Source organism: Eptesicus fuscus, chromosome 12, assembly GCF_027574615.1.
Source record: "Eptesicus fuscus isolate TK198812 chromosome 12, DD_ASM_mEF_20220401, whole genome shotgun sequence".
In the NCBI taxonomy this organism is placed as follows: Eukaryota; Metazoa; Chordata; class Mammalia; order Chiroptera; family Vespertilionidae; genus Eptesicus; species Eptesicus fuscus.
In genome coordinates, this window is record NC_072484.1 from 74,344,230 (window position 1) to 74,370,759 (window position 26,530).

At 46.6% G+C, this 26,530-nt stretch overlaps 1 protein-coding gene across 2 annotated transcripts in view; it reads left to right on the top strand.

Moving 5' to 3' along the window:
• FHOD3 (formin homology 2 domain containing 3) overlaps positions 1–26,530 on the top strand; it is a 376,750-nt gene that overhangs the window by 228,635 nt on the left and 121,585 nt on the right. For both annotated transcript variants that reach the window (XM_008158248.2, XM_008158257.2), the window contains exons 7-9: positions 7,884–7,995; positions 14,420–14,514; positions 22,444–22,587. In XM_008158248.2, coding sequence (XP_008156470.2) covers positions 7,884–7,995; positions 14,420–14,514; positions 22,444–22,587 — 351 coding nt within the window. The remainder of the gene's footprint in view (positions 1–7,883; positions 7,996–14,419; positions 14,515–22,443; positions 22,588–26,530) is intronic.

A 26,530-nucleotide genomic window follows, 5' to 3' on the forward strand; every position in this document is an offset into this window, starting at 1 on the left:
TTCCTAGGATTGTGTTTCTGGATATGGAAAAATAAAAGCAGGAATCAAAGATTAGGGGGAACACAGTTTTGAATCTGGGCAGCTAGGAATGCAGCATTGCTTCTGATAGGAGAAAGAAGTGGAAATTGAGGTTCGTTGGCAGGAAAGCTCTGATAGGCTGGTTTTGAGATGAAGGCAATGTCCCCAAGGACAGCTTAGCAAATGTCCCCAAGATGCCAGGTGCTCCAGTAAGTGCTGGCTGGCGAGCCCTTTGACCTCAGAGTTGTCAGCATGTCATTGCTGTGTGAGGCACGTGACCTACCTGTGTGTGAGATCTGAAGTGCTTTTTGAGTTACATAATATAAAATCACAAAATCCCAGTCTTGAAGAATGGCAAGGTCTTGTCAAAGATGTTCTTGACATTCACCAGCCACATTCCTGATACTTCCAACAGCCATAGTTGGGCACTGGAATCGGTGGAAAGCCTTCCTTATCTGGACCCGCCTCTACCTCTCTGTCATTAGCCAAACACTGTGCTCTGCTTTCTGAAGCAGCACACACTCACTTCTCTGTGGATGTTGAGTTTTCAAAGGCAGTATGTCACCCTGTCCAAGGGGCTCATCGTTCCATAGACAGATCATAAACAGGAGCAGGGGGTGAGGGTTTGACTCTTTTGCCCTTCTAGGGCAGGTGGCCAAGCCAAGGACTAGCATCTGTGCTCTCGCAGCTGGAAAACGAATAGGGATAAGGGTTCTAATACAGAAGACCATTTGAGGTGATGTGAAAACCCCGGAGTATTTCGTGGGCTGTTCCCCACAAAGAGATGTCCTGGGAGAAGTGAATGGACAGTAGGACCAGAAGCAGAGGCTTCTGGGAGCCGGCCTGGAAGTAGCCCTGCAGGCTCAGGGTTGCCTTTGCAAGATTGCTGACTGCCATCCCCAGGCCTCTGCCACCTGCCAGCACTCACCTGCCCACCCTCCTCCATCTACTCCAAGGAGATGTGAGCTGGATGCCAAACTCTTGCTATCAGGGCATTCACCATACCTGAGGCTCAGGTGTTGTCCACTTGCATGTTTCTAGGGCTGGTATTTACTTAATATAGTTCTTTAACCTTGATTATTGCTTGGAAAAGAATATTTGTCCCATTTCCCCAAGACTTAAGTTTTTGCACAAGAGGGAAAGACAGGTTTCCTCATAGTAGAATAGAAAGAATCAGAGTTGACTTCCTCCAGCAATTAGCTGTGTAACAGGTTGCATAGCCTCCTAGAACATGGGTTTTGTATCTGAAACAAGGGATGCCACTACCTGGAAAGGCACCCGACCTTGTTGATTTTCCTCCTTCAAGGTGGTCCATCAGGCAGTATTTCAATGCAGAGTTTTGGGGATTCCTTAGTGAACAGGAGGGATTTATGTTATCCATGGTACCTATTTATGTTACCTAACTCTTCATAATTATGAATATCCTGAGGGAAAGTGAGCAAAATGGATATTTTCTGGTCTTGTCCACTTTCAGTCATCATTCTTTAAAGAAACCTCCTGCTTAAGGTCCCAGAATTGTATCTCAATAGAAGAACATGCTCATTTGTAGCACTATTTATTATTTTGACATTCGTGTTCATTATTTTTGAAGAGTCTGCTATATTTGACGTTCTGTGAGATTTCCACTAATGAGTAACAATTTAAAGGGTTCCCAGCCTTGCACTTGGCCTACCAGGTTCATCCCAAAGCTGGTTCTCTTTCTGCAAAGTTCACCGAGTCATAAGCAAGTCTGCCATCAGGCCCTGAGGCCAAAGCACATGAATTTGGTGCAGGTGACTTTTCTGTCCTGGCAGCTGTGCCAACCCTGGTGACTATACTTCTCCTTCAGGGACATCTGAGAGCCGAGGCCCAGAGTTCTGTGCTCAGGTACCATAGTCGGGCCTGTACTTCACTTCTGATAAGACCCACCTCCTTTTGCTGACAGAGTCTTTGAAGGCGGAGAGCTACGGAGTCAGAGGTGTCTGTTGGACTGATGGACAGACGGTGACACAGACTTCAGGGCCTGATCTGAGAATCTTGCGCAGGAATTCAAGCTTCAGTATATGTCATTGGAAGAAAGTGTTTCATTAAGAAATTCTGGTATCTTAAGTCACCGGAATTTTTCTGTTGATAAAATACTCAGATATTCTTAGTTCTTTCTGGTAAGCTTGTAAACAGTGGCACAGCTTTGCAGATCAAGATATCTCGCGGATTTTGAATTCCTTCTTAATAACCAGCATCCAGTTCTATAACATGTATTTATGCCTTTTTAGTGGAAAATGAAACAAATAGAATGAAGCATGTTTTTCTGACCCCCCTTTGTAATTTAAGTCCTGAGGTTTGGAAATTGTTTTCTTTTTATGGTGGTTGCATTTTTAGAAGAGGAGTAGGAATTTGGAGATTTGGGGGGAATACTTTTATTTCTACTTAATAAGCAGCATATTTGACCTGCTAAGTATAGTTCTTGGGTTCCTCTAAGTACAATAAAAACGTGCAGGGAGCTCCAGTTTGCTTTCAAGTGCACACTTATTGAGGAAAATTGCCTTTTATTCCTTTTCCATACATTTGGTGGTTACATTTTATCTAAAACCTGGACACCCGGGTTCCGTTCAGGCTGACTCCACACCCTCCCTGTGTGTTGACCAAGAAAATGAAAATCCCAGCAAAGCACCATGTCATCACCATCCTGCTACCCACTCCATCCCAGCCTCCCGGGCAGGGAGTAACGCTGGAGCCTCGAGTGGTTTATGCAGATTAGATGCTCAGGCCCTGACTGAGGCCTGACTAATGTACATCCTTGTGTTAAAGGCACTTCTGTCCTTATGAGGACTCAGCCTCTGTTTCACGCTAAGTAGGAACAGAGAGTGCGAAGTGAGAGCTGCAGCAGAAAGGAAAGCTCAGCCCCGTCACCCCCAAATGTGCTAAACACACATGAGAAGCACAGCAGTTCGCAGCTGGCTCTGTGTGCCTGTCTCCCCTCCAGCCCAGTGCAAAGGGCTGGTCTCCGATTCCTGTTACTAGTACATACTGTCATTTAGTTGTGTGTGTGAGCAACTTAAAGCATCACTGACTAGAATTAAAATAGACTATTAGCATTAAAATAGAATACTAGCATTCCCTAGGACAGTGGTCAGCAAACTGTGGCTCGGGAGCCACATGCGGCTCTTTGGCCCCTTGAGTGTGGCTCGGCGTTAGAACCACTTCTTCAAAATAGACTTGCCCAGGCCGAAAACCGACTTCTGCGCATGGGCCACGAAGTTTCAGTCGCACTATCTGTGCGCGCCCGCACGTGGTATTTTGTGGAAGAGCCACACTCAAGGGGCCAAAGAGCCGCATGTGGCTCACGAGCCTCGGTTTGCCGACCACTGCCCTAGGAGGTAATCACGTGAGAAGTAGGTAACGTGTGGCCCAAAGGCTGAGTCTAGACCATCTAGTGTTCCCTCCAGCCCCAAGGAAGTGGAATCGTGTGTGTGAGCAGGAGCCCAGAGGCTGTCACATAACTTTTCTGCTCCATGGAAACCCAGAAAGGTGGCTGGATCCATTCTGAGCCTGCCTGACCGACTCTCTTCTTCCCAGAAAGGGCTGTCCCCTGGGAAGGGCTTTTTGTCCTTGGACCCGTGGTTCTGAGGGCCTCTAGTGTAGGTAATACTCTCAATTGTGTGTTGTAGGTGTTCTGGGTCCTGGGCATCTGGAAGGTGCTGAAGACACTGAAAGAAGCAGGGCATCTTGGGATTGGGAGGGACCTTAAATGGTGCAGCCAGTCCACCCCTATCCAGGCTCTGAATTCCTCCAGCAATAACCTTAGCGAGCGGCCACGAAGAACATCCAGATGTGGGAACTGCACTCTCTGCCTCAGCCCCTGCTCTGAGGCTGACTCCTTGCTGCCCTGCATCCCTGTTGAATTTGTTGTGATTGGTTGCTTTATCTTTCCAATGATCGTTCTTCCATAAGAATGAGAATCAGTTCTGACTAATCTTCCCTCGGTGCTAGGCAGGTGGGCAAGTGTTTGAGCTTGTAAGTCATTTCAATGAGACTCTTCATTGGGACATGAAGGAGCACCAGGCAGAGCTGAAAATCAGACAATTCAGATGGGAGAGACACGGCCACGCCCCTTTGGGAAGCCTTTGCGTCTGAGCCAGGTGGTGGTGGCTGCCAGGGCAGCCGTGGCTTGTTCCCACCCTCCTCCTTCGTGGTCCTCGCTCTTGGTGCCACAGTGGACCTGCCTTACCTGATCTGTCACTGGTCTCTGGTTTGCTCCTTTCAGCCGAGCTTATTAGAATGCTTAAGATAAGTTCAAGTAGCACCAAGTGTGGATTTTTAAGAGCATAGAGATGAGCCACGTGTTTGGACTTGGAAGAATGAGTGTGTGGCCTCCATTGTGGTTGTTCCAAAGCTTTGGAGGGTTTTGACTGTATTTTACATACTTGAGGGCATCAAATTAAGTGCTTTCTGGATAAATGAGGGATTGATATAGAGATCTTTTGAAGTAGTGTTCTTTTATCATTTCCAGGTGTATGCAGCAATGCTAAGAAGGTATTTCTGAGGAGTCCTGCTGGCTATATTTTGAAGATTAGTTAGGACATGTTCTCAATTAGTATCATGGATTTCCATAAAGCTAATGTTCTCATATTCTCTCTTTTCTAAAGTAGCTTAACTACCCAATATGCTTATTAATTTTACATAGTAAGTCTTCCAAACACATGTCACATGTAAACATAAACTTAGACTCACCTGTAACCAAATTGATAGAAACCTGAAATCATGAATGAGTTTGGGGGTTCTCTCTCTCTCTCTCTCTCTCTCTCTCTCTCTCTCTCTCTCTCTCTCTCTCTCTCTCTCTCTCTCTCTTACAGTACCCAAAATACTCCAAGCAGAGTCTTTACAGCAAAAGAGAAGACATGAATAGGCATGTTGAGACCAATAGAAAAGAATTTGCTAGAAAACAGCGGTTTCTTAATTAGACAGCCTGGTATCGGAGAGTGGCTCAGGGGTCCTGGGTCCTGGGACTATGTCGGCCAAGGCCCCAGGACCACAGATGCTCAAAAGAAACCTTGATGAGATGGGCATGAGGGGCCCTGCTGAGACTGGCTAATGGGGAGCGGGGTTGGGCAGCAGCCAGGTTCTTTCCCAGGAGGGCACTGCGAAGGCCTAAACCACATAATGACAGTCCGCCCACTAAGGAAGTCGCCAAGCCTGGACTTGCTGGGTGTTTCATTTACTTGGAGAGATTTCTTGAGCTCTAAGTGTACAAAGATAGTGCAGTTTATTATGCCATTGCCTTCCCTCCTACCCCCAACCTTGTAGTTGGTGAGAAAAACACTCTGGAATTTAGTTGATTCCTTCTCAGGGGACAGAGGACCAAATGCAGGACTCAAGTTATGAAGGTAAAATGCCCCGAAGAACTCCATCCCCGGTGGTAAGGACAGAGCCGTGAGGATGTCCTCAGTGTAATTGTGCAGTCACTGGGAAGTGAAGAACTGGAGCCAGGAGTGTGGCAACTCTTTTGAGAAGTTTTCCTATAAAGGGGAGCTGAGACCCCCAGAACTGGCAGGAGAGAGGTGTGGAGTCAAGGAAAAGACGGTGGTTTACTAGGGAAGTCTGACAGAGGGGAGTGGGGCAGGGCAGTGGAGGTGTTTGCATGATTTTGGAGACATGACTTGGGGTGGGTGATGCTTTTACTCTGCTCCCTGTGGGAGTGCATGAAGCCCCAAGTTCTCTGTCAAGTCCCATGTGTCCCTAAGATTTTGACGTGAGAACATGCCTCCAGGAGGCCCTGGGTCTTCATTGGGCTGCAAGTGGAGAACCTGGAGCCAGTTCTCCACCATGGTGATGGAGGTGAGGGTCATGCATTGATTGACTGGTCATTAATTGACTCATTCTTTCATTCAGGAAACATCACTGAGCCCAGTCTGTGCCAAGTGCCATTCCAGGCCCTGCAAACAGTGTAAATAAGCCCCTCTCCTCAGGCTGTGTTCCTGCCTGTGAGGGATGGGCAACTGACAAACAAATTGCTAGGGATGGGACAAACTTGTCCTTCCTTCCTTCCTTCCTTCCTTCCTTCCTTCCTTCCTTCCTTCCTTCCTTCCTTCCTTTTTCTCTCTCTTTCTTGTTCATCTTCACCTGAGGATATTTTTCCCATTGATTTTTAGAGAGAGTGGGAGGGAAGGAGGGAAGGAGGGAGAGAGAAAGAGGAGAGAGGGAGAAAAAGAGAAACATTGATGTGAGAGAGACACATCCATTGGTTGCCTCCCATATGGGCCCCAACTGGGGCGAGGATTAAACCTGCAACCCAAGTACATGCCCTTGATCGGGAATTGAACCCATGACCCTTTGGTACATGAGTCGACTCTCTAACCACTGAGCAACATTAGCCAGGGCAGGCTTGCTGTTTCTTAGATGTGTGATTTGAACCCATTTCTAGGAGGTAGTTGGTGTGTGAGTGTCCTGAGGAGGAGGTTCTTAGAAGGAAGCTGGTCCAGGAAACAAGACTGTGGATGAAGGATACAGCAGTGTCGGCGCAGGGGGAGGGGGGGGGGGCGGGGGTGGAGAGGCAGGAAGGGGGCTGACCTGGAAACATCCGCCACCGCCACAGCCCAGGGCTGGCTGGGCTGCAGCGGGAGGTTTGGGAATTTCTCTGGCTGAGTAACTGTGACCTGTGTGGAGGAGGGACTGTGTGTGGCTCCTCACAATTGCTGTGTCCTGGGCCCAGCCACTGTGGGTTTTAAGGCCCCAGATGGCCTCACTTGCTAAGACCGGACTTGGTTCGGATCCCTGCTATCCTGACCTAGCTATTGTGACCTCAGACAAGCCATTTAACCTGCTGTCCCTGTGTCCTCACCAGAAAAATGAGAATGGTAATCATTCTTACTCTACAGTGCTCGAGTCTAGAAAAAAAACGACGTAGCGTATTCCCCCCTCACTTGGGGTTTTGCTTTCTGTGATTTTAGTTACCCATGCTCATTTGCAGTCTGAAAACATTAAGTGGAAAATTCCAGAAATAAGCAGTTCATACCTTTGAAATTGCTTGCTGGTCTGAGTAGTGTGATGAAATCTTGTGCTTCCCAGCTACATCCCACCTGGGATATGAGCCATCCCTTTGTCCAGTGGATCCACCCTGTAGATACGCTCCCTGCCTGGTGGTCAGGTAGTGGCCGGCTCGGTTGTCAGAAGGACTGTCACAGTATCGCAGTGCTTGTGTTCAAGTCACCCTTATAGTAGCCTAACACTACGTCACAACATGTGCTTCCTTCACCTCCTGCATCTCATCACGTAGGTCTTGTGTCATCCTACATCAGAAGAGTCAGTGCAGTGCAATAAGAGAGAGAGAGAGAGAGAGAGAGAGAGAGAGAGAGAGAGAGAGAGAGAGAGAGAGACTATATTCATATAACTTTACTACAGTATATTGTTATAGGTTGTTGTTCATCTGTTATAGGTTGTTGTTCATCTGTTACTGTGCCTAATTTATAAATTAAACTTTATCGTAGGTGTGTATGTATAGGAAAAAACAGAATATGAAGGGTTCGGTACCCTTTGTGGTTTCAGGCATCCACTTGGGATCTTGGTGCGTATCCCCACGGATAAGGGGAGCTACTGGAACTGACTCAGCCACCACTACCTGGGGCATTGAGAGACTGCTGGGTGTGAGCTCTGGGACCAAAAGCCCTGGGTTCAAATTTGGGTTCTATTTTGCTAGGTGTATTCTTGGTCAGGGCTCTCTGTGCCTCAGTTTCCTGATCTGTGCAGTGAGGCAGCCGTGATGAAGCCTGTGTAGCTGTGGAGGAGAGCGCCTGGGCCGAAGCACGCGCGGTGCCCGCTGCTGTTAGAGACGATGCCTTCGGGTGCAAGGGGCTGTGTGCGCCCCACGTGATGATTTCTTTTCTGCGCAGTTCCGCCTGGTGGTGAAGACGGCCCTGAAGCTGCTGCTGGTCTTTGTGGAGTACTCGGAGTCGAACGCGCCCCTTCTGATCCAGGCGGTCTCTGCTGTGGACACAAAAAGAGGTGAGTGGTCCCCGCCCCCTGATTTCATCAAGGGAAAAATGTCTGATGTAGGAAGACTCCCACTTTTTACATGTTCAAAACAGAATTAGAATAAACAGAATTCCCTTTGTGTGGACCTCCCACTGCAGGAAACATAGTGAGTATGTAAAGATTAGAGACAGAGCGAGGTTTGCAGGGAAAGAAAAGCACTCGTAGGCACACCTAGCAGGGGCCTGGCCCTGAGCTTGTCTTCTCACTCTGTCCCCCGCCACTGAGCACACACAGGACCAGGTCTTTCTCCTCCTTTCCCATCCTGTCCTGACTCCTGCCTCCCCTCCTTTCACACAGGCTTTATCCACTCTGACCCCTAGATGTTCCCTTTTCCTCCACCACATGTCCCTTCCCTGCTGGGGCCCCTCACCGTCTCTCACCTGGTGTCCCTTGCCTCCCCCGAGTGCTACGCTGGCCTCTGCAGTTGGAGGATTCTTCTAAAACACAAATTCGGTCACACCATTTTCCATCTGATACCTGTCAATGGCTTCCAGTGCCCACAGGATGAGGTCCAAACCCTTCATCTGACCCTGTACCATCCAGCCCCTGTCTACCGGCCACGTGTCTCCCACCTGGCCTGCACCACACCCCCTTCCTTGGGTCAGACAGCTCTTAGCGCCCCCATGTGTCCCCATGTGCCCCTCTTCTCTGCTGTGCTGTTTTCATTGCCCGTCTCTCCTGAGTGTGTGCCCTGCCTGAGGACAGGGTGCCCTCCTCTTGGTGTCCCATCGCCTAGCGGGCCTGCCCTGCACACTTGATGAAGTGACTTTGGATCTGGTTCAGTGTGTAACATGCTGTGGCCCCTATAATGTTGTGAAGCCTGAAACCAAGATGTTAGAGGGTTTGTTTGTTTGTTTGTTTTGTTTTGTCCTTTTAAAAAACAAACTTTTAGTTTTGTTTCCCAGTAAGATGTGATGATGATGATGATCAAAAACTTGATAACATTTATTTTCTTTGTGTGATTATAACAGTAATGCTCTCTGTAGAAAATTTGGGAAAAAAAACTGTATAAAGCAGACAATAGCAGAATCTCCTCTCATCTCACCAGACAGAAATCGTGTTAACACGGTGGTACATTTCCTTATGGTGTGTGTGTGTCTGCACAGATTTATGTACAAATCAGCTGAGATACAACTAGACCCACCTTCCAGGGCTAAATTGAAAAGAAAGTAGATCACTGGTTCCTTTGAAAATTGGAATGTAAGTTAATGAAAACCATCCAGAACCATAAATTGGGCCCCATACCTTTCCCATGAATGCACAGGCAGATGTCAGCTCCATGCACGGCGGATCTCAGGCAGGGGCATCTCCGGGCCTCTGTGTGGATGTGTGTGACAGAGACGAACCTCATGCATGGTCAGAGCTGTGAGTCTGGAAGGTGGGCTCCAGACCAGCACAGGTCTGTGTTTCTTTCTACCATATCATGTTGTCATCTGGTACCAGATTTTACATTCCTATGGCCAATAGTAGATCATGAGGCCAGCTGAGAATCCTCAATGAAGATTGCTAGTGACTCAGAAACAGGACGGGGAGGGGAGGGGGCGGAGGGTAAGGTTTCCCAAGGCCAGTGAATGACAGTTAGGGCCAGAGGTGGGTGTCTGGGAAGATAGCAAGGCAGATTCTTTCATTCATGCTTAGAGGAGTCATGTTCGTCGCCCAACTCTGGGGATTACTTTAGAATGATGAATGGACTCTTCAGGTTCCTGTCCTAAATTCGGCTAATCCATGGGCTCTTATCGAGGGGGCCGTGTTAGAGGGGCTAGTCTTCTCATGACCTTGGGTTGTGCTTTGACTTCATTGACTTGGGAGCTGTTTCCTTCCTTGAGCCTCACATTTCGTGAAGGTGTGTCATGGGGTAGAGGAATGGTCCTGAGATGAGCCCAGAGCATGATGTCCCATTCAAGACTCCATCTCCTGGCTCAGCCAGAGGCTCAGAGTTGTACTCAGTCTCTCCCCCGTGACAAAATGATGGCCATCTTTTCCCAACTTATAAAAAAAGAATGGAACAAAGGGGAAAAAATTAAACAAGTTAACGGGTTGTTTACTTAGCTTCATGGTTTTTTGCCTATAAAATTTCTTCAGTTTTGGGCAACTACTGTCATCTGTCTGCTACTGAGCACTAGCAGCTGGAAGAAAAAAAAAGGAATATCACCCGTGGAACAAATTGAGACATGTAGTTTATCACATGTGGTTAAACAGTACATTCCTCTATGGACATGTGTGGTCTTGGCCGTAATGCACGCATATAACATCATCCTATTTTACTGCTAGTCAGTGTTCCTGAACCCGGCGGTGGAATTAAACATATACATATACCATGGTGTTTGCAGAGAGCCCCTGACTCCCAGGTGTGTTTCCACCAGTAGGTGTGGAAGCAGCTCTCCACGTCCTCCTCGGCCTGTGAGAGCAGACGGAGGTGCCAGAGGTGATGAGGGTCAGCCAAGCATGTCCACTGTGCACAAGCTAAAGCCATAAATTTTACTCCTCAGGTGGCATTGGACACATTCCTCTGGGGAGATGGGGTGGAGAATGGGTATATTAAAGCATAGACTGGGTTTGCTTGAATAGAAAGGAATTCTTTTGGATGATGAAAACTCTCAGATTTAAAGAATCAACAAATAAGCTAGGAGTCATCAAAAATTACTACCACCAGCAGCCAATGAAGTTCTCTTAGGATAAATCCCCCTGGTTGCTTTATAGACATCAAGCCTGGGTTAACCAGAGGGTGCATTATGTGTGTGTGGATAGTTTGCCCTTTGGCCAAGTATGGGCCAGTTAGGGAGCAGACATAAAAGCTGAAGAGTCTAAGTCCATCATAAGGACCGATAAATATTTATGAATTATTGAAAATCTAAAATGCTCCATTTGATCCAGACAATTGGCACTTTTGCTCCAGGGCTGGAATGAAAAGGTGGATTCGAGGTAGTCTCTGGGGCATGACAAGGAGGCTCTGAGCTCTACTCAGTCTCTCCCCCAAGACAAAGTGATGGCCATCTTTTCCCAATTTGTCAAAAAGAAAGAAAGAAAGAAAGAAAAGAAAGGAAGGAAGGAAGGAAGGAAGGAAGGAAGGAAGGAAGGAAGGAAGGAAAGAAAAGAAAGAAAAGAAAGAAAAGAAAGAAAAGAAAGAAAGAAAGAAAGAAAGAAAGAAAGAAAGAAAAAATGTTTTTAAAGCAGACACACCCGTCTGCTCAGACTGCTGGGTCATCTTCTCTTTGGCTTGGATCTCCAGGTCACCTTCTCTTTCTAATGGACAGAGCCTGGCAGAAAGATAGAGCCAGTGAGTGCTTCCAGAGCCCATGAGAGGGCCTTGCTTTGTCATCTGCCTCCTTTCCTTGAGAATTCCCCCTGGTGATGGACAGGAAACTGGTTGGGAACCCTCTGCAGCCCTGAGAAGGGTGTCCTTCCCTCTGACTATATGGGTTTGCCCCTCAGACAGAGGGTGGGGCAAGTGACCAGTCTGGGTAACCCATTTGGAAATTTCCATTGTAAATGGTGAGTCAGCACCAATTCGGTTCAGCACTGCTTTTGAAGAAGCTCCATTTTTCATTTGCATGGGAGGTGATGAGATATGACCTAATTCTCCAGCATGTGTAGCACACATGATTAACAGGGGAAACTGTCCCGCCATCCTTTTAAGCTCTCCTGTCTCTGATTTCTGCTCAGGATGTATGGATCTGCAAAAAATGCACAAAGCATGGTGGGTGTTAGGGGATGACAGAATGCCAGCCCTATTCCCATTATTATTTATAGCCAAAGTATGTGTGTTAAGTGTATTCATCAATTGTGTTGAAAGACATGGAACATACCATGAGGACCTTCTGTTTGGATATGAGACCAACTCGTGTACAAGGCATTGTACAAAATATCTTATTTTCTTTGGGGTTTAATTCGGAGACCTAGGAGGAAAATATTGAACAGTTGTTTATTCTGGATTAAGAGAGGACTGGCCTGAGAGTCTGTCCTTTGGGGGTGTCAGCACACCCCCAGCCACCATTATAGTTACAGCTACTGATATTCTAGTGCCTACCAGATAACAGGCTCTATGCTAAGAAATTTTTATACAAAACTAATTTGTTTGACAAATGTTTAAATACCAACTATGTGCTTGAAACAGCAGATAAATAAACAGGCTCTTATTGAGCCTACACTCACTCCAGGGGTTGAGGTTGGAGTTGGAGAGAGACAGCTGATCATGGTTAAGTAACTTATTGCCTTCTCATGTGCTTGGTCAGTGCTAAGGCAAAAAGGCCAAGGGCTTTATCTCCATGATACCTCCCAGCAATCCTATGAGGTTGATACCATCACTCCAATTTAGATGCATTTGCTGAGCCACCGTTCATTCCACCACTCTTGGGCTCTGTTTCTTTCTCTGTTATGTGAAGGAGTCAGATTATATGATTTATGACTTTAAAACAGGAACCCCATTCCCTACTTCCCACCCTTCTCATCCCCCCCACACACATAATCACTGTAGTGCTGGGTGAACTGGGCCACTTAGTTCTGGCAGATGGCAGCTTCTGGGGACGTAGCGGCTGGTGCTTAGCATAGGCCAGCTTGAGCCCAGCCAAGGCTGCTGTGCGGAACCAAAATGTTTCCTCACCTTTACCTTCATTCTTCTAAATATTTCCCATTTTCTGGTCCCCAAACAAAGCAGAATGAACATTCATCCCCACAGTGTATGAATATATCCTAGTTCCCAAACTTGAAATCCTTAAATAGTAGTAGAGAATCCAGATACCATAGCTAAAGGCCACGTTTTTCAATTAAATTAAGCCAGTATTTGGGTGTTTTTATCATAAAGGACACAATGGTGCACCATTGTGTTGGCCTTTATGAGAGAGAGGGTATAACCTGGCTACTTCCCTTTCTACTAGATGCTTGCCTTTGCTTCTTGGCCTTTCCATCTCAGGCTTGGTTTGGCATCTTTGGCTCCAAAGAGTACAACCAGGAGGCAGTTCTGGGCCCACCAGCACCACTGGAAATTCTTAGCTTCAATGCTTTCTCTCCTGCACAGTCTGCCTTTTAACCATGCGTGGCTAACTGACTAGAACATGTGTTTTCTGCTGAGCTTGGGTGCTGAGTGTGAATAATAGAAGTTGCCCTTGTTATGAAAACAAACACTGCACTTGGACCTGCTAACCACATTGATTGGCTATCTCGTCCTGCTAACCACATTGATTGGCTATCTCGAGGGCAGAGATGATTACTTTGCTGGGGTTTGAAGAACAGGTGAGGCCTTCAACATAGTTTGATGATAAGTACCAGCAAGGAGATCATTCAGCAGTTAATGGGCAAAGGATCATGCTTTTGTATCCAGAGTTAGAAAGGGTTATGGCAGCCTGCCTGGTTCTGACCAACTGGGCAACTTGGCGGAAGGATCAGGCTTTCTGTTCACTTGCTGGGAGAGCCAAGAGATCTACATCAAACTACAGCTGTGTCTTCCACACTGTACAGTAGGTGCCTGTTCCCTTCTTAAATTCTCCGGTCTTCTCTCTTTTCCTGACTGTGTGCATTTACCCTCTGGTTCTCTTACAACTGCGCCAGCTTAACCCACTTCCTGCCCTCAAAGATCTCCATTCGCTTTTCTGTAGACATTTCAGCTCTGACACAACCCATCCAAGAACCAGCATTTAGAAGCCACTGGCTTTGGATTACTTCAGAATTTACTTTTATCAGTAAAAAATGAGCATTATCATTTGAAGTCTGTAGAGAGAAAGAGGAAAGAGCTTCCTGTTCCACACAGCCACGCCATGGGCAAGGCGACACTTCACTTCAAATGCTTGTCTCAGGCACAGGAAGTGGGTCAGAGGGCATGCGTCTCCTTTGTGGCCTTGGCCTTGGCAGTGCTGATGTGCGGGCCTTTACTCTGTGCGGACGTGTGTTCTTGTACTTAGGCCTAACGGCTCTATTAGATTATAAAACTCTTGATGGCAGCCTCCTCCTAGACCCAGTTCCTTCTACTTGGTTTCTGCTTAAGTAGTATTTGTGCCTTGATTACATAGAGGTAATATACTTCTGTTCTTGAAATGTTTGCTAGACGGGCATTTCACTGTCAGTTCTTAGAGCCCATGTGAATGTGAAGACCTCCCACATCTCCTTTCCTTGCAGGAGATCAGACCGTAGCGTGTGAATGCATTCTTAAAAGTTACGCAATTCATGTAATGGGGACTTTCAAGCACATTGTTGGGCCTCCTGACACTGAAGAATATACATTTCCAAGAGCACAAGGATAATGTGGTATATTGTCACCTAATTCGAAGCCTATGTCATGCTTTGATACTTGGTGACTGAAAGTCATGCCATGTTTGGGTGAAGAGCCTTTAGATAAATTCGGAAGTGAGTTGGATGAGAAATGTTGAGTTGCTGTTCCTAATGATTTTTGCTTTATTCGCAGGAGTTGTACCCTGGTCAAATATCATGGAAATCTTGGAGGAAAAAGACGGGGTCGACACGGAGCTGCTAGTTTATGCGATGACTTTAGTGAACAAGGTTGGTCAATGTTTGTTATGGGTTGAATTGCTATGTTGAAGTCCTATCCCTGGTACCTATGGATGTAACCTTACTTGAATATATAGGGTCTTTGCAAATGTAATCAAGTTAATATGAAGTCATATGGATGGGCCCTAATCCAACTGTCCTTTTAAGGACAGAAAGAGACACGCATAGAGGGAGAGACGTACACACGTACTCATGAGGAAGGCAGTCATGTGGAGACAGAGGCAGAGATTCAAGTGATACATCTCTAAGCCGGATGATGCCAGAGAATGCCAGGATTTCCAGCAGTCAGTCTAGGGCGAGGCAAGGAAGTACCCTCTCCTAGAGCCCTCAGAGAGAGCGGGACTCTGCCCACATCTTGTCAGGCTTCTAGTCTCCAACTATGACAGGATCAATCCCTGTTGTTTCAGCCGCCTAGTTTGTGGTAATTAGTTATGGCAGTCCTAGGGAACTAAGACAATGTGGAAGTTTAAAATGTGTCCTCTGACCAAGAGCCACATCCTGTGGGCCCCCTCATGGTGGCTGGGACCATGGTCGTGGTGTGCTTCTTCTCAGGAGAAAACCCTTTACACTCACACACAGTGTGTGTGCCGTGTGCTGATGCATACACGTGTGAAGCCCTGTGAGTGTCTGCTTGCTTCTGGTGCTTTGGTCTTTGACTTTTTGTTTTTTTAATTTTTATTTATTGATTTCAGAGAGAGCAAGGAAGGGAGAGGGGGAGGGAATGGGAAGAAGGGAGAGAGAGAGAGACATCAATTTGTTTCACTCATTTATGCATTCATTGGTTGCTTCTTGTATGTGCTTTGACTGGAGATCAAACCTGCAACCCTGATGTATCTGGACAATGCACTAACCAACTGAGCTAACCAGGCAGGGCTAGGTCTTTTCTAATAGTGGGAATTTTATGACAGCGAGAATTTTATGACCACTTTTCCTATCAAGAGGTCCCCTTGAAAACATGTTTCCTTAAGCAATTAAAGAGCAAGTTTTACTGTAAGGAAAGAGTTCACAGTCAGGAGAAATGAAGGCACCTTTACTGTACTGCTTATTGAATTCTGACTGCTGGGGCCTGAGATGAGATTCCTGGGAGTGGGTCCCATCCTCCTTTTATGACACCTTTCTCTCATGTCCCTCCCTGGTCACCACTTTGGAGGGCAGTTGGAGTCTTCAGTATTCATTCCCAGAGATGCTGCTCTGGCCACAGGTCGGTCTCACACTGGCCTGGGACAGCCACTTTTGGGACTGGACTTCCTTCATGACGATGGCTCAGTCCTTCATCACTGAGGCTGGGGTCAGGTGGTTATCTTTTGCAGATTGCTACACCCTAGACCAGGTGTAGCCCTACTGTGGGCCTTCAGCCCCTCATCAGCCCCGCCACGGGCCGTCCTGTGTACTGTTCAAGCTGTGGGGTGTAGGCCTACACGGCAGACCCCGTATCTCTTCCTGAAATATAACTGGAGAAACATTTTCCCTCATGAACTGGGGACAGATATAGTAGAAAGCAGCATCATTATAGGGAGTAACTTCTACTAGATATTAAGATGTGCAAACTCCAACGGTAAAGCAGTGTGGTCCTGGCTCTTCCCTCGGCAGAGGAGGGGAGCGGAGGAACTGTGAAATGACCCAATGCGTGGAACTTGTTTCGCTGTGACTGACATCAAAGTGGGTGGGTTAGCTTGTTCATGATCGGGGAGGTCTTGCTAAATGGAAATAAAGGAAAATTTCGTCCATATACCAGAATAAATTCCGGATCAATTCAAGAGTTCATTGTAACACATCAAGCCATAGAAAAATGAGAAAAATCCTCAACGTAAAAGATTAGTTGGTCTCTGGTAGGTAAAGGTTACATTATAATACAACCAGTCAAGAAAAATTCCGAAGGGAAGGACTTAAATATTTCAGTGCACTGAACTCTCTGAGGTCTTATCATTAAAAAATGAAAACCACAAATAAAAGCTCAAGGCAAGTGACAGACTAGGAAATTGTTAGCAAAAAATAGGACAGAAAATTATACTGTCCTAAATATATTCTGAACCCAGTGGAAAAAGTAATAGCATTAAACCTACTGAGATTAAAAGAAATGTACAGGAAAACAACATTTCCCAGAGTCAGTGATTGCTTTTTAACGAAAGGCATTTGTTTGGTGAGGCTCAGCAACCTCTACGACAGTCCTAGTGGGGAATAAGCACCACTTTTTGGTAGACGAAAATTTTGCTTTTATTTTTAAATCTGTGAATTTATTTTACCATGCAATTTTAAAGCAATTTTCTGTTGGGTTTTAAAGATTAAGGTCATCAATTTCCTGTCATCTTCAGTCACTGACATTGTTTTGGAAAACACTGAGTTCAGCAAAAAATGGAATTTTCTCTCTTGCTCAGTGTTTTCCACTGTAACGCTATCCGTTTTATTGGTGGCGGCCGTGCCCAGCTGTTCTGATGGCCCTGGCAGCGTTTGCACGGTGTGGCCATTCTGCTGCCAATCCCCGGCACGGTCCCAGTGCGTGTCAGACTCTCCTTGGCATCAGACGGCATTTAATGTCCAGGAATTCCTCGCTTACTCTTTCTCTTCTGGCAGTTCTGTCTCTTCTTTTGTTAGTTCTGGCCCAGAGGAAGTCCAGGCAGGTCCCCAGGACATTACTCCAAATGTCATCTTTTCCTCAAAAAGGTCAGCAGACAGCTGGCACCCACGCTGGGTTTGTTTTCTGTTGTTGAGTTTTAGTCATGTTTATTGCCCCAGTGAGTAAAATTCTCTAAGATCCCAAACAAAACAATGCAGTGGAATGTTACGTGGTTCTGGAAAAAATTTACACTCTGAAATCTAGGAAATTATTATAGTGGGTTTCTAACTTTCGTTTCAATATAGTAAAAGATGTCCTAATGACACGGAATTCAAAGAGTTAACAGTTTTATGACAAAACAAGGGGACTAAATTCTAGCCTGCTCATGGTTCTGAGACTGAAACCTCCCTTTGTTAAACAGGGGCATGAATGGGGGGTCTCCAAGATCCAGACTAATCCCCTCACCTTCCACCCATGTTGTCAAAAGATTGAGGGGTTTCAGAAACTATTTTTTACCCTGCAAGCTGAAGTTACATACAGTCAAATCTTGGTTCTCGGAAGTCTCCCATCTTGAACAATTTGGTTCTCAGCCACGTTGTTCACGGAAAGAATGTCTTGGTTAACTTCTCTCGGGCCGCAAACAAAGGAGCGAATGCACCAATATGAGTCAGTTTACAGCTAAACCTTGCCTTGTTAACATCTCAGGAAATTGTGCTGTGAATATTTGTGTGTGTGTGTGTGTGTGTGTGTGTGTGCGTGCTTTTGTTGCTGGCAAGTGCATGATGAGCACAATTTTAAAACATAAAGAGGCTATTAAGAGTGCTAATGTTGCTAAGGTGTGAAGGGCAATTGAAGAGGCAGAAAAACGGTTGTAGGTTTGGATAAAGGAAAAGCAGGTGGCCAGTGACAGCATTTCGGAGGCAGTGACATGTGAAAAAGCGAAGATGCCGCCTGCTGACCTCCTGAGAGACACCCTTGCCACGAGTGCTGAAAGGGGTTCTTTTAAGGCTGGTAGGGGGCGGTTCATTAAATTTAAGAAAGTTGTTTATAGACTTAAAAGTACATTAGACATGTACTGTATATGAGAAAGGTTAAAACAGGGAATCATTTGGGGGTCTGGAAAGGATTAATTCCATTTATATTTTTTCTAATGGGAAAAAATCATTCGATTTTTGAACAAATTGTCTCTCGAACAGCCTTCCAGAACAAATTAAGCTCAAGAGCCAAGGTTCCACTGTAGTGTCCTGTCCTGATCCAGCTGAAATTCCCTCAGTGGGCCAGATCCTGACCACCTCATAGGATAGGATGAGTCAGGTGAGGGCCTGAGCACCAGGGGTGTTCCCGTGGAGCTGGCTGGAGTGTTCGGGAAGGAGGGAGTCAGGGAGCCCAGGCAGGGGTGCTGCTCTAGCCGGGCCAAGGCGTAGGTAACCTAGATGGGATTCATGCTTAGTATTTGCCTATGTTTTTATATGTTATTTTACTGTCTTTAAATTACCATACAGAAAATTGGCTTTTCCCCTTTGGTGTTAGCTGTATACGTTTTAACACATACATAGTTGTGGATAGCCTTCATAATTAGGATCGAGCACATCTCCCCCCAGATCTCTCTATTGTTATAATGACATCCTGGTCCCCATTCATGCCCCTGACAAACACTGATTTATTCTCTATCACGAGAGTGTTGTTATTTCAGGAATACTACATGGAATGGGATGGGCTGTATCCTTTGGAGGCTGTCTTCTCTCAGTGGGAGAGGCCTGTCTGTTACTGGCTGTACTAACAGCTCTCTCCTTCCTGCTCCTGTGCCCTGTGTGCATTGCAGATACTCCACCGTTTGCTTATCTCTTCCCCCACTGAAGGAGATTGGGGTGTTTGCAGCTTTTGGTTTTCACCAATAATGCTGTTACAAACATTTGTATTCAGGCTTTGGCCATACTGGCTTTATCCTACAAGAAAGATCAGAAGGAATCAGTGAAAACCCTCCGAGAGGAAAAGAAAATGTCCTTCAGGACAGAGATTTCTCCCTCTGAGAGGTGCATGTCAAGATCTAGCTGTCACGAGGTCTGAAAGACAAGATCTGAGAGGAAGCAGGCAGCAGGCCATGAGGTGTCACCTGAGCGTGAATGTGGCAGATGTTTGCCTCACAGACAGTTCTGGAGCTGCCACCCTTGCCAGAAGGAGGCGCCGTGGCAGTGAGGTGTCAGGGGAGAGATGAGAGGGCGGGCTGGGGGAGAGGTGGCTGTATGGCAAAATGGCCCAGCACGTTAGAGAATAGCTGAAAATAGGTGAATGTGTTTCTAGGATGTATAGTCCCCTCCCGTGCAGGCGGAGAAAGAAGCTGTATTTGTTTGTGGCGAAAGCTGCCTCCCCTGTAGCCGCAGTCACACATGAAAGGCAAGGAACGCAGGCTTGGCTCAAACCCACATTTTCACAGGAAATGACCAAAGACCTCTTAATACACTCAATTCTGGGCCTGTTTTTGAGCCAAGGCTCCGTGAACCTGTTTGGTTCTATAGACCTATTTGTTTAAGTATTTAATAGTAATCTTCCCAACCATGATTGGTTAGGCCTGCTAGAGGGATGGGGATTAGATCAAGGAATTCAACCTCCTGGAAACTTCTGAGCAGATGAACTCAACAGGGGAAAAGGAAAGAAGGAGGGGACCAGAGAGATGAGGAGACTGCCAGAGGCCTCTCTCAGTGCCTTGTCCTGGCCCCGCACTGTTGCATAGGAAGCTTTCAATCCGACACCAAACGTCAACTCACCGCATTCCTCCAATTGTGCGTTTGGCACAGTCAGCAGTCAGGGCACCTTGCTGTCAGCCCTGCCCTGGCCTTGGTGTCACCATTTCCACCTCCTCATCCTCTAACCAAGTTCTAGAGACTGAACCCAAAGGATGGGCTTGTTCTGATGGTAGCCTTCTTTGAGCAGGTGCCCACTTTTCCAGGTAGCTTTGGGAGCCAGGCTGTCCAGTGGTCTGTTGTACCTGCTGATGCCTCAGGGACCGCCTGGCCTGGCACCTGCAGGCACTGGCGCGTGCTGGCACACCTGGCCACTCAGGTGCGTGCACCATTGATTATAGCTTCATCTGCTTCAGAGCCTTCTGCTCCTTGGCCTCGCTGGGGCCCCTGATGAATGAACTGGATCCCAGTTATTTCTCATTCGTTTCTGATCTCGGTAACAGTGAGTCGTGTCCTCTTGGCTCAGCCTAGGAAGGAAAAAGACTTTGTTTGCATTATGAATGAAGACATTCTTTCCAATATTAATAACCCCAAACTAGACGTGTTAGGGAAGTGGTGTCGTGAAGAGATCGTTAGGAAAGTATTTTTTTTTTCTCTTGGGGCAGTCGCCATGTTTACAATAATTTTGAAATGTATATGCAGGGTTCTTAGAAATGCAAAGGTAGTGAAATAAATAGGGACTAAAGGTCTGTGTCTGAAACTGACAGTAACTTCCCTCCAGGTCTTTATCTCCCTCATTCATAAGATAAAAGACTTGTAGTAAGTCACCTCAACAGCCTTCCAGTTATTTTTTTCTAAATATTTATTTTTATTGGTGAGAGAGAGTGAGAGAGAGAATCATTGATCGGCTGCCTCTTCCCCGCCCCCTACTGGGAATGGATCCCACAACCTGAGCATGTGCCCTGACAGGGAATCGAACTGTGACCTCCTGGTTCATGAGTCAATGCTCAACCACTGAGCCACGCCGGTTGGGCTAAAGGTCTTTACAGTGCTGAGAAGATGGTTGGTCTGAGATCATCCTTCTTATAAGAGAGGTAGAATTCAGAGAAGTCACTTGTTTCTTTCTTGGGTTATTTATGTATTGATTTGTCTCTGGGTTGCTGCTTTGGAATTTTTCATGTTTTCCTAAATTTCACAGACCAAGGGAAGGCCTACCAAATTGAAAGAAAAGAGAACTATTACATTGTTATCACTCCAGCTGTTGGTAGATTGATTTTTTAAAAATATATTTTTATTGATTTCAGAGAGGAAGAGAGAGGGAGAGAGAGATAGAAACATCAATGATGAGAGATAATCACTGATCGGCTGCCTCCTGCATGCCCCCTACCGGGGATCAAGCCCACAACCCGGACATGTGCCCTTGACTGGTTTTGAAACCAGGACCCTTCAGTCCATAGGCCGACACTCTATCCACTGAGCCAAACCAGCTAGAGCAATAGATTGATCTTAACAGGAGTTGCCGGTCACTGACTATGTTGGTTTTCTATTGCCATGTAACCAATTACCACAAACTTAGCAGCTTACAACAGCACAGATTTATCACCTCACAGTTTCCATGGGATGGGGCCTAGCACTGCCTGCCTGGTCCTCTGCTCAGAGCCTCACAGGCTGCTGTCAAGGTGTTGACTGCGGCTGGAGTCCCATCTGAGGCCTTGGGGTCCTCCTCCAAGCTTTGTGGTTGTTGGCAGAGCTCACTTCCTTGCAGCTGTAGGACTCATGGTGGCTTGCTGCTGCTTCGGAGCCAGCAGGATAATCATTCTCCTACACTGAGTTCAGGAAAGGCCTTAGCCCACTTTAAACGGCTCACCTGATTAGGTCAGGCCCACCCAGGCTAATCTCCCCTTCGATGAACTCAAAATCAACTGACTTGGGACCTTCATGAAATCTGTAAAGTCCCATCACCCTTGCCATGTAATGGAACCCAGTCATGGGAATGTTCTGCCTACACTCAAGGAGTGGGGAGTACAGAGCACCTGACTAATGGGGTGGGATCTTGGGGTTCATTCTGCTTATGCCACAGAACATTTTTCTCAAATGAACTTGTCATCTGTCTTGCTTTGCCCCCATCTATGCTAATAAAAGCCTATGTGGTCCTCATGCCCTCATGCCTTAACAGTCCATCAGCAGGAGGCTGCGTGCACAGCAGGCGCGCTTGGGTGGGTGGGGCTGCACGCACAGCAAGGTGCACATGGGTGGGCGGGGACCTGACACTGCATGCGAGGTGCGGAGGCGGGTCCTGCGGCTCTGCTCAGCGCAGTGGAGGCGGATCCTGGCGGCTCTGCGTGGTGCCACGGAGGCGGGTCCCAGCAGCTCCTCCTTACGGAGCTGTGGGGGCAGGACACCTGGCTCCGGCCTACCTCTTTGGGGCAATCCATTGAGGAGCCCCAGATGGGTGGGCAGGGCCTACCACTTTGGGGAGATAGATCGCAGGGCTCCCACACTGAGAGGGCACAGGCCAGGCTGGGGAACACCTTCCCCGCCCCCCACCCCCAGCGCATGAATTTCGTGCTCCGGGCCTCTAGTAATGTTATAACCATGGCCACAGGCTACCATGTAAAACAATGCCCTGAGAGCCTTGAGACAGTTCCCTAAGACATGTTTGTGTCCTGTTCTTTCTCCATCCAGACGTTGTCAGGATTGCCAGACCAAGATACCTTCTACGACGTGGTGGACTGCCTGGAGGAGCTGGGTATTGCGGCCGTGTCCCAGCGGCACTTGAGCAAGAAGGGGACTGACCTGGACTTAGTGGAGCAGCTGAACATTTATGAGGTAACAGAACATGCCTTTTGTAAGGCATCTTCCAGCTTGGACAAACGTCAAAGGCCAAGGTCAACATACTCTAGACCTGTGTTTCCGAGTGTGTTATAGCAGAACTTTCCCAATGCAAGTTCTCAGGCCCAGGTACAGGCCCAGGCCCAGGCCTGCTGAATGAGAAACTCTGTGGGCGGGCCCAGCAGTCTGTCTGCACAAGCCTCCTGGTGATTGTGATGCACACTCAAGTGGGAGAAGCGCTGATCTAGCAGAAACTTGGTAACTTGCTTCCTTGCTTATTTATTTAATTATTACTATTTTAATGTAAAGAACATGCATCCTACCAGCAGTACTTTCATTCAGGCTGAAGCCGGCGGGGGGGGGGGGGGGGGGGGAGAGGGAGAGAGAGAGAGAGAGAGAGAGATGCAAGACAGGTCATATTTCTTACACTTCGTAGGGGTGGAACTTCAGGCAGGGTCTACTACATAATTTGTAGTGCAAAATAAAAATGAAGGGGGGAATACTGCTGTTAAAAATACTAAATATCTTTTTACTTTCTTCCCTGGTCCTTCTCACCTTGTTATGGTGTCTTTTTATTTGCTATTAATGTCGTTGTAAGGACAGAAAAGTTAACATTTTGAAGTATCATCAGGAGTTTTACTGTTCATTGATATTGTGCACTACCAGTTGAAAATGCAATTATAAGAGCATCTAGCCTGTGTGTAGAATCAGCAGAATGTGGAGTCTGTCCCTCCTGCATGCGCAGATATTTTGTTCTTACTGGAACAGGGAAGAACTGTAAAAACTAGCTCAGCTATTTTTATTTCATTTCTTGGTATGTGTTCATTCTGTCAACACTCTATCTTCAATTCACTGATGAGTAAGGAAGGTTAAAAGGAAAAGGAACTGTGGGCTGTGGGCTGTCCTATCTCCTCATTTTTTTATATGTCATCATTTCAGCATAAGTGGTTGGCTAATATGGGAAAGTAACACTGTTGAGAGAGGGTAGGATAGAACCCTTGTGTTACCATCTCTCCTCATTTAAAGCAAGTCCTGGTTTTAATGGAAAGCATGGCCTCCGGGGCTGTCAGTGACTCTGCTTAGCCAGTCAGAGGTGTGGCACACTCACCTGTACTCACTTGTAGTCTCACTGAATGCCCATGTATCAGGGTCTACCAGAACTCTATGCTCATGGGCGTGTTGAATGGCAGACATGCATATTGCGCCTGCTTCCTCTAGCATGCACCTGCTCCATTGTCCTACTGGACTTCACTTACAAAACCCAAGTTTAAAGTTAAAATTAATAAGAATTTCAAGATGGTGAAAGCAGAGCCCTTGGAATCCTGTACACACGCCTATGAAGCAGGCTCTGCTTTGGGTTGCGCATCATAGCTTACTGGCCTGTTGACTTGAGTTCTAATTGCTCCCAGTGCGCCAAATGCCCCCCTTCCCCCCGCCCCGGTTATTCAAGTTATTGATCTGATGTGACTATTGTCTGGACTCTAAATGAAGGTTGGAGCACGTTTTGTGAGGAGCAAATTACATTCCTTGTTGCTAAGCCCCCTCATCCCAGTTTCCTTCCTTGGACAGTGGGGGACAGAATCTGGAGGCATGTTTCCTCTTGGCTGGTGTGAAGTCTGAAGGCCTGAGACCCAGGAGAGCCAGTGGTGTAAGTTCCGCTTGGAGTGCAGAGGCAGGAGGAAACCCATGTCCCAGCTTAAAACCCTCGGGCAGAAAAAGCAAATTCTCTCTTGCTCTGCCTTGTGTTCCCCTCAGGCTTTCACCGGACGGAAAGAGGCCCCCCATGCCAGGGAGGGCAGTTGTTTTACTCTGTTTAGCAATTTGAATGTTAATCTCATTGAGAACCCCCCACACAGACCTATCCAGAACATTGTTTGACCAACTCTCTGGACATCCTGTGACCCAGTCAACTTGATACATACAATGAACTACTGTAGGCCCCGGACACAGCAGCAACCTTGTCAGTCAAGGCCACTGTCCTAAAGGAGTGCTTATTCTAATGGGGTGCAGACAGTGACCAAGTACATGAAAAAGTTGAGAATCTGAGATTGTGAGCATGTCTATGAAGAAAAGAGGATGAGGTGGGCGATGAGGAAGGGCCATCTGAGATGACAGCCTAAAGAGACAGTGTCGTAGAGAAGGGCGTTGGAAGAGAATCTAGCTTGGCGGGTGGGAAGAGTCTAAAGGAGACTGGTGTGACTGGAGGGTAAGGCCTGGGAGAGCAGCAAAAGCAGAGGCTGGCGAGGTTGGCATCCTGCAGGTGCTACATCCCATGGGGCCTTCTCTGCTCTCTCCTTCTTCCCAACTCCCTGCAACTGAAAACAAGGTGATCCTCCTGAGAGTCAGGTCTGACTATGTCATTTCTGTTGAAGAAAACAAACAATAGTGAGTGAATGAATGGATATGTGAATGAATGAATGAAAACCCTTTTTCATGGCCAGCAGGATATAGCCCAAACTGCTTGAGTTAGTACAAGGGCCTACACAGTCTGTGGCCTCATACCCATGTGGCTGTTCCTTCTGCCATTCCTAAGATGTCTCTGAAGTTGCAGCCGTGTTCAATATCTCCTCTTTTTCGAATGGGAAAGACAGGTCTTTGGGGAGATTTTCTTGACCCATTCTCTTTTCTGCACCTGGAGTATTCTTCCTTCTAGTTCTCAAGTTAGCAAACTCCTACTCCTCCTGTTAGAGTCACCTCAGGTGTCCTGCATCCATGGGGTTTCCTTGGCAAGGTAAAAGGGGTTCCTGCTGCTTGTTCCCTACACATTGTTTCTAACCCAGGGAAGAGCACTTGCTTATGTCCACACCCTGGACTGAAAAGTCCTCAGGATGTACCAGTACTTGCTTGTCTGTTTCCCTTTGAGGTACTCTATGTCAGCTATCTCATTCCCCTCTCTAGTTCTAGTACACAGCAGCACACCTGCCCAGAGTAGAAGTACAGGAAGTGCTCAGATGTCTCTTTTAATATCACATGTTTTATGACAAAGTGTTTGTCAGATGCTGGGTTAAAGGAAGGGCATGATTTAACCAGAAAGCAGCTATCCTTAGAGGGAAGATGCCCTGAGTACTAACTCAAGGTGACAACTGAGTGCTGTATATACCAGGCGAAGCCAGGATTTTTATTTTGTTCTGAAAGCTAATGCAGTTTAAAAAAAATATTTATTGCCACAGGACAACTACATTCAGTATACACAGGGCAGCAAGGGGGCCTGTAAGCAAAGCCAATATTTTCCTCTATGAATGTTTGTAAGCAATTAAAGAAAACTTGGTTGGGCTTCTAGAATTCTCCTTAATAGTGGAGGATATCTGGTGACCATATGTCCTGGACATTCTGGGGACAGGCCCAATTCCATGTAATTTAATTCCATTTCAGAAAGGTGATTTAATCAATGTTTCATTCATTTGAATTTTTATAGCTTCATATAATTTTACAAATACATAAATTCACAAATCAAAGTAAAAAAAAATCTTTTGTCAGATTATGTGTTCTAACTTTCAATTCTTAAAATGCAGTCCTAGTAATGGGAAAGGCATCTTAAGGCTGGAGACTTTGGGGGTGAGGGGTAAATGGTACTTTTAGAAATAATTGACTAATAGGTTAATCTCTTAAGATCCGTCTTTGTCGTAGGTGATAAAAAATGTCTGTCAGTTAGCTCTTGGGCATAAAAAATATGCCAAAAACTTCATAGCCCAAAACAGCAAGTGTTGTTTATGATTCCATGGGTCAGAAATTCATACCTGGTCCAACTGAGAGATTCTCATGCAACTGCAGTCATCTGATGGCTGGAATGGGGCTAAAGGTCTATGGCCTGATGAACCTGGTTTGGCATTTGATGCTGGCTGTTGGCTGGGCCAGGCTAGCCTACACCTCTTCGTATGATAGCAGCATTTTAGAAGGGCAAGTCCCAAAACACCAAAACTTTTCAAGCCTCTGTTTGCAT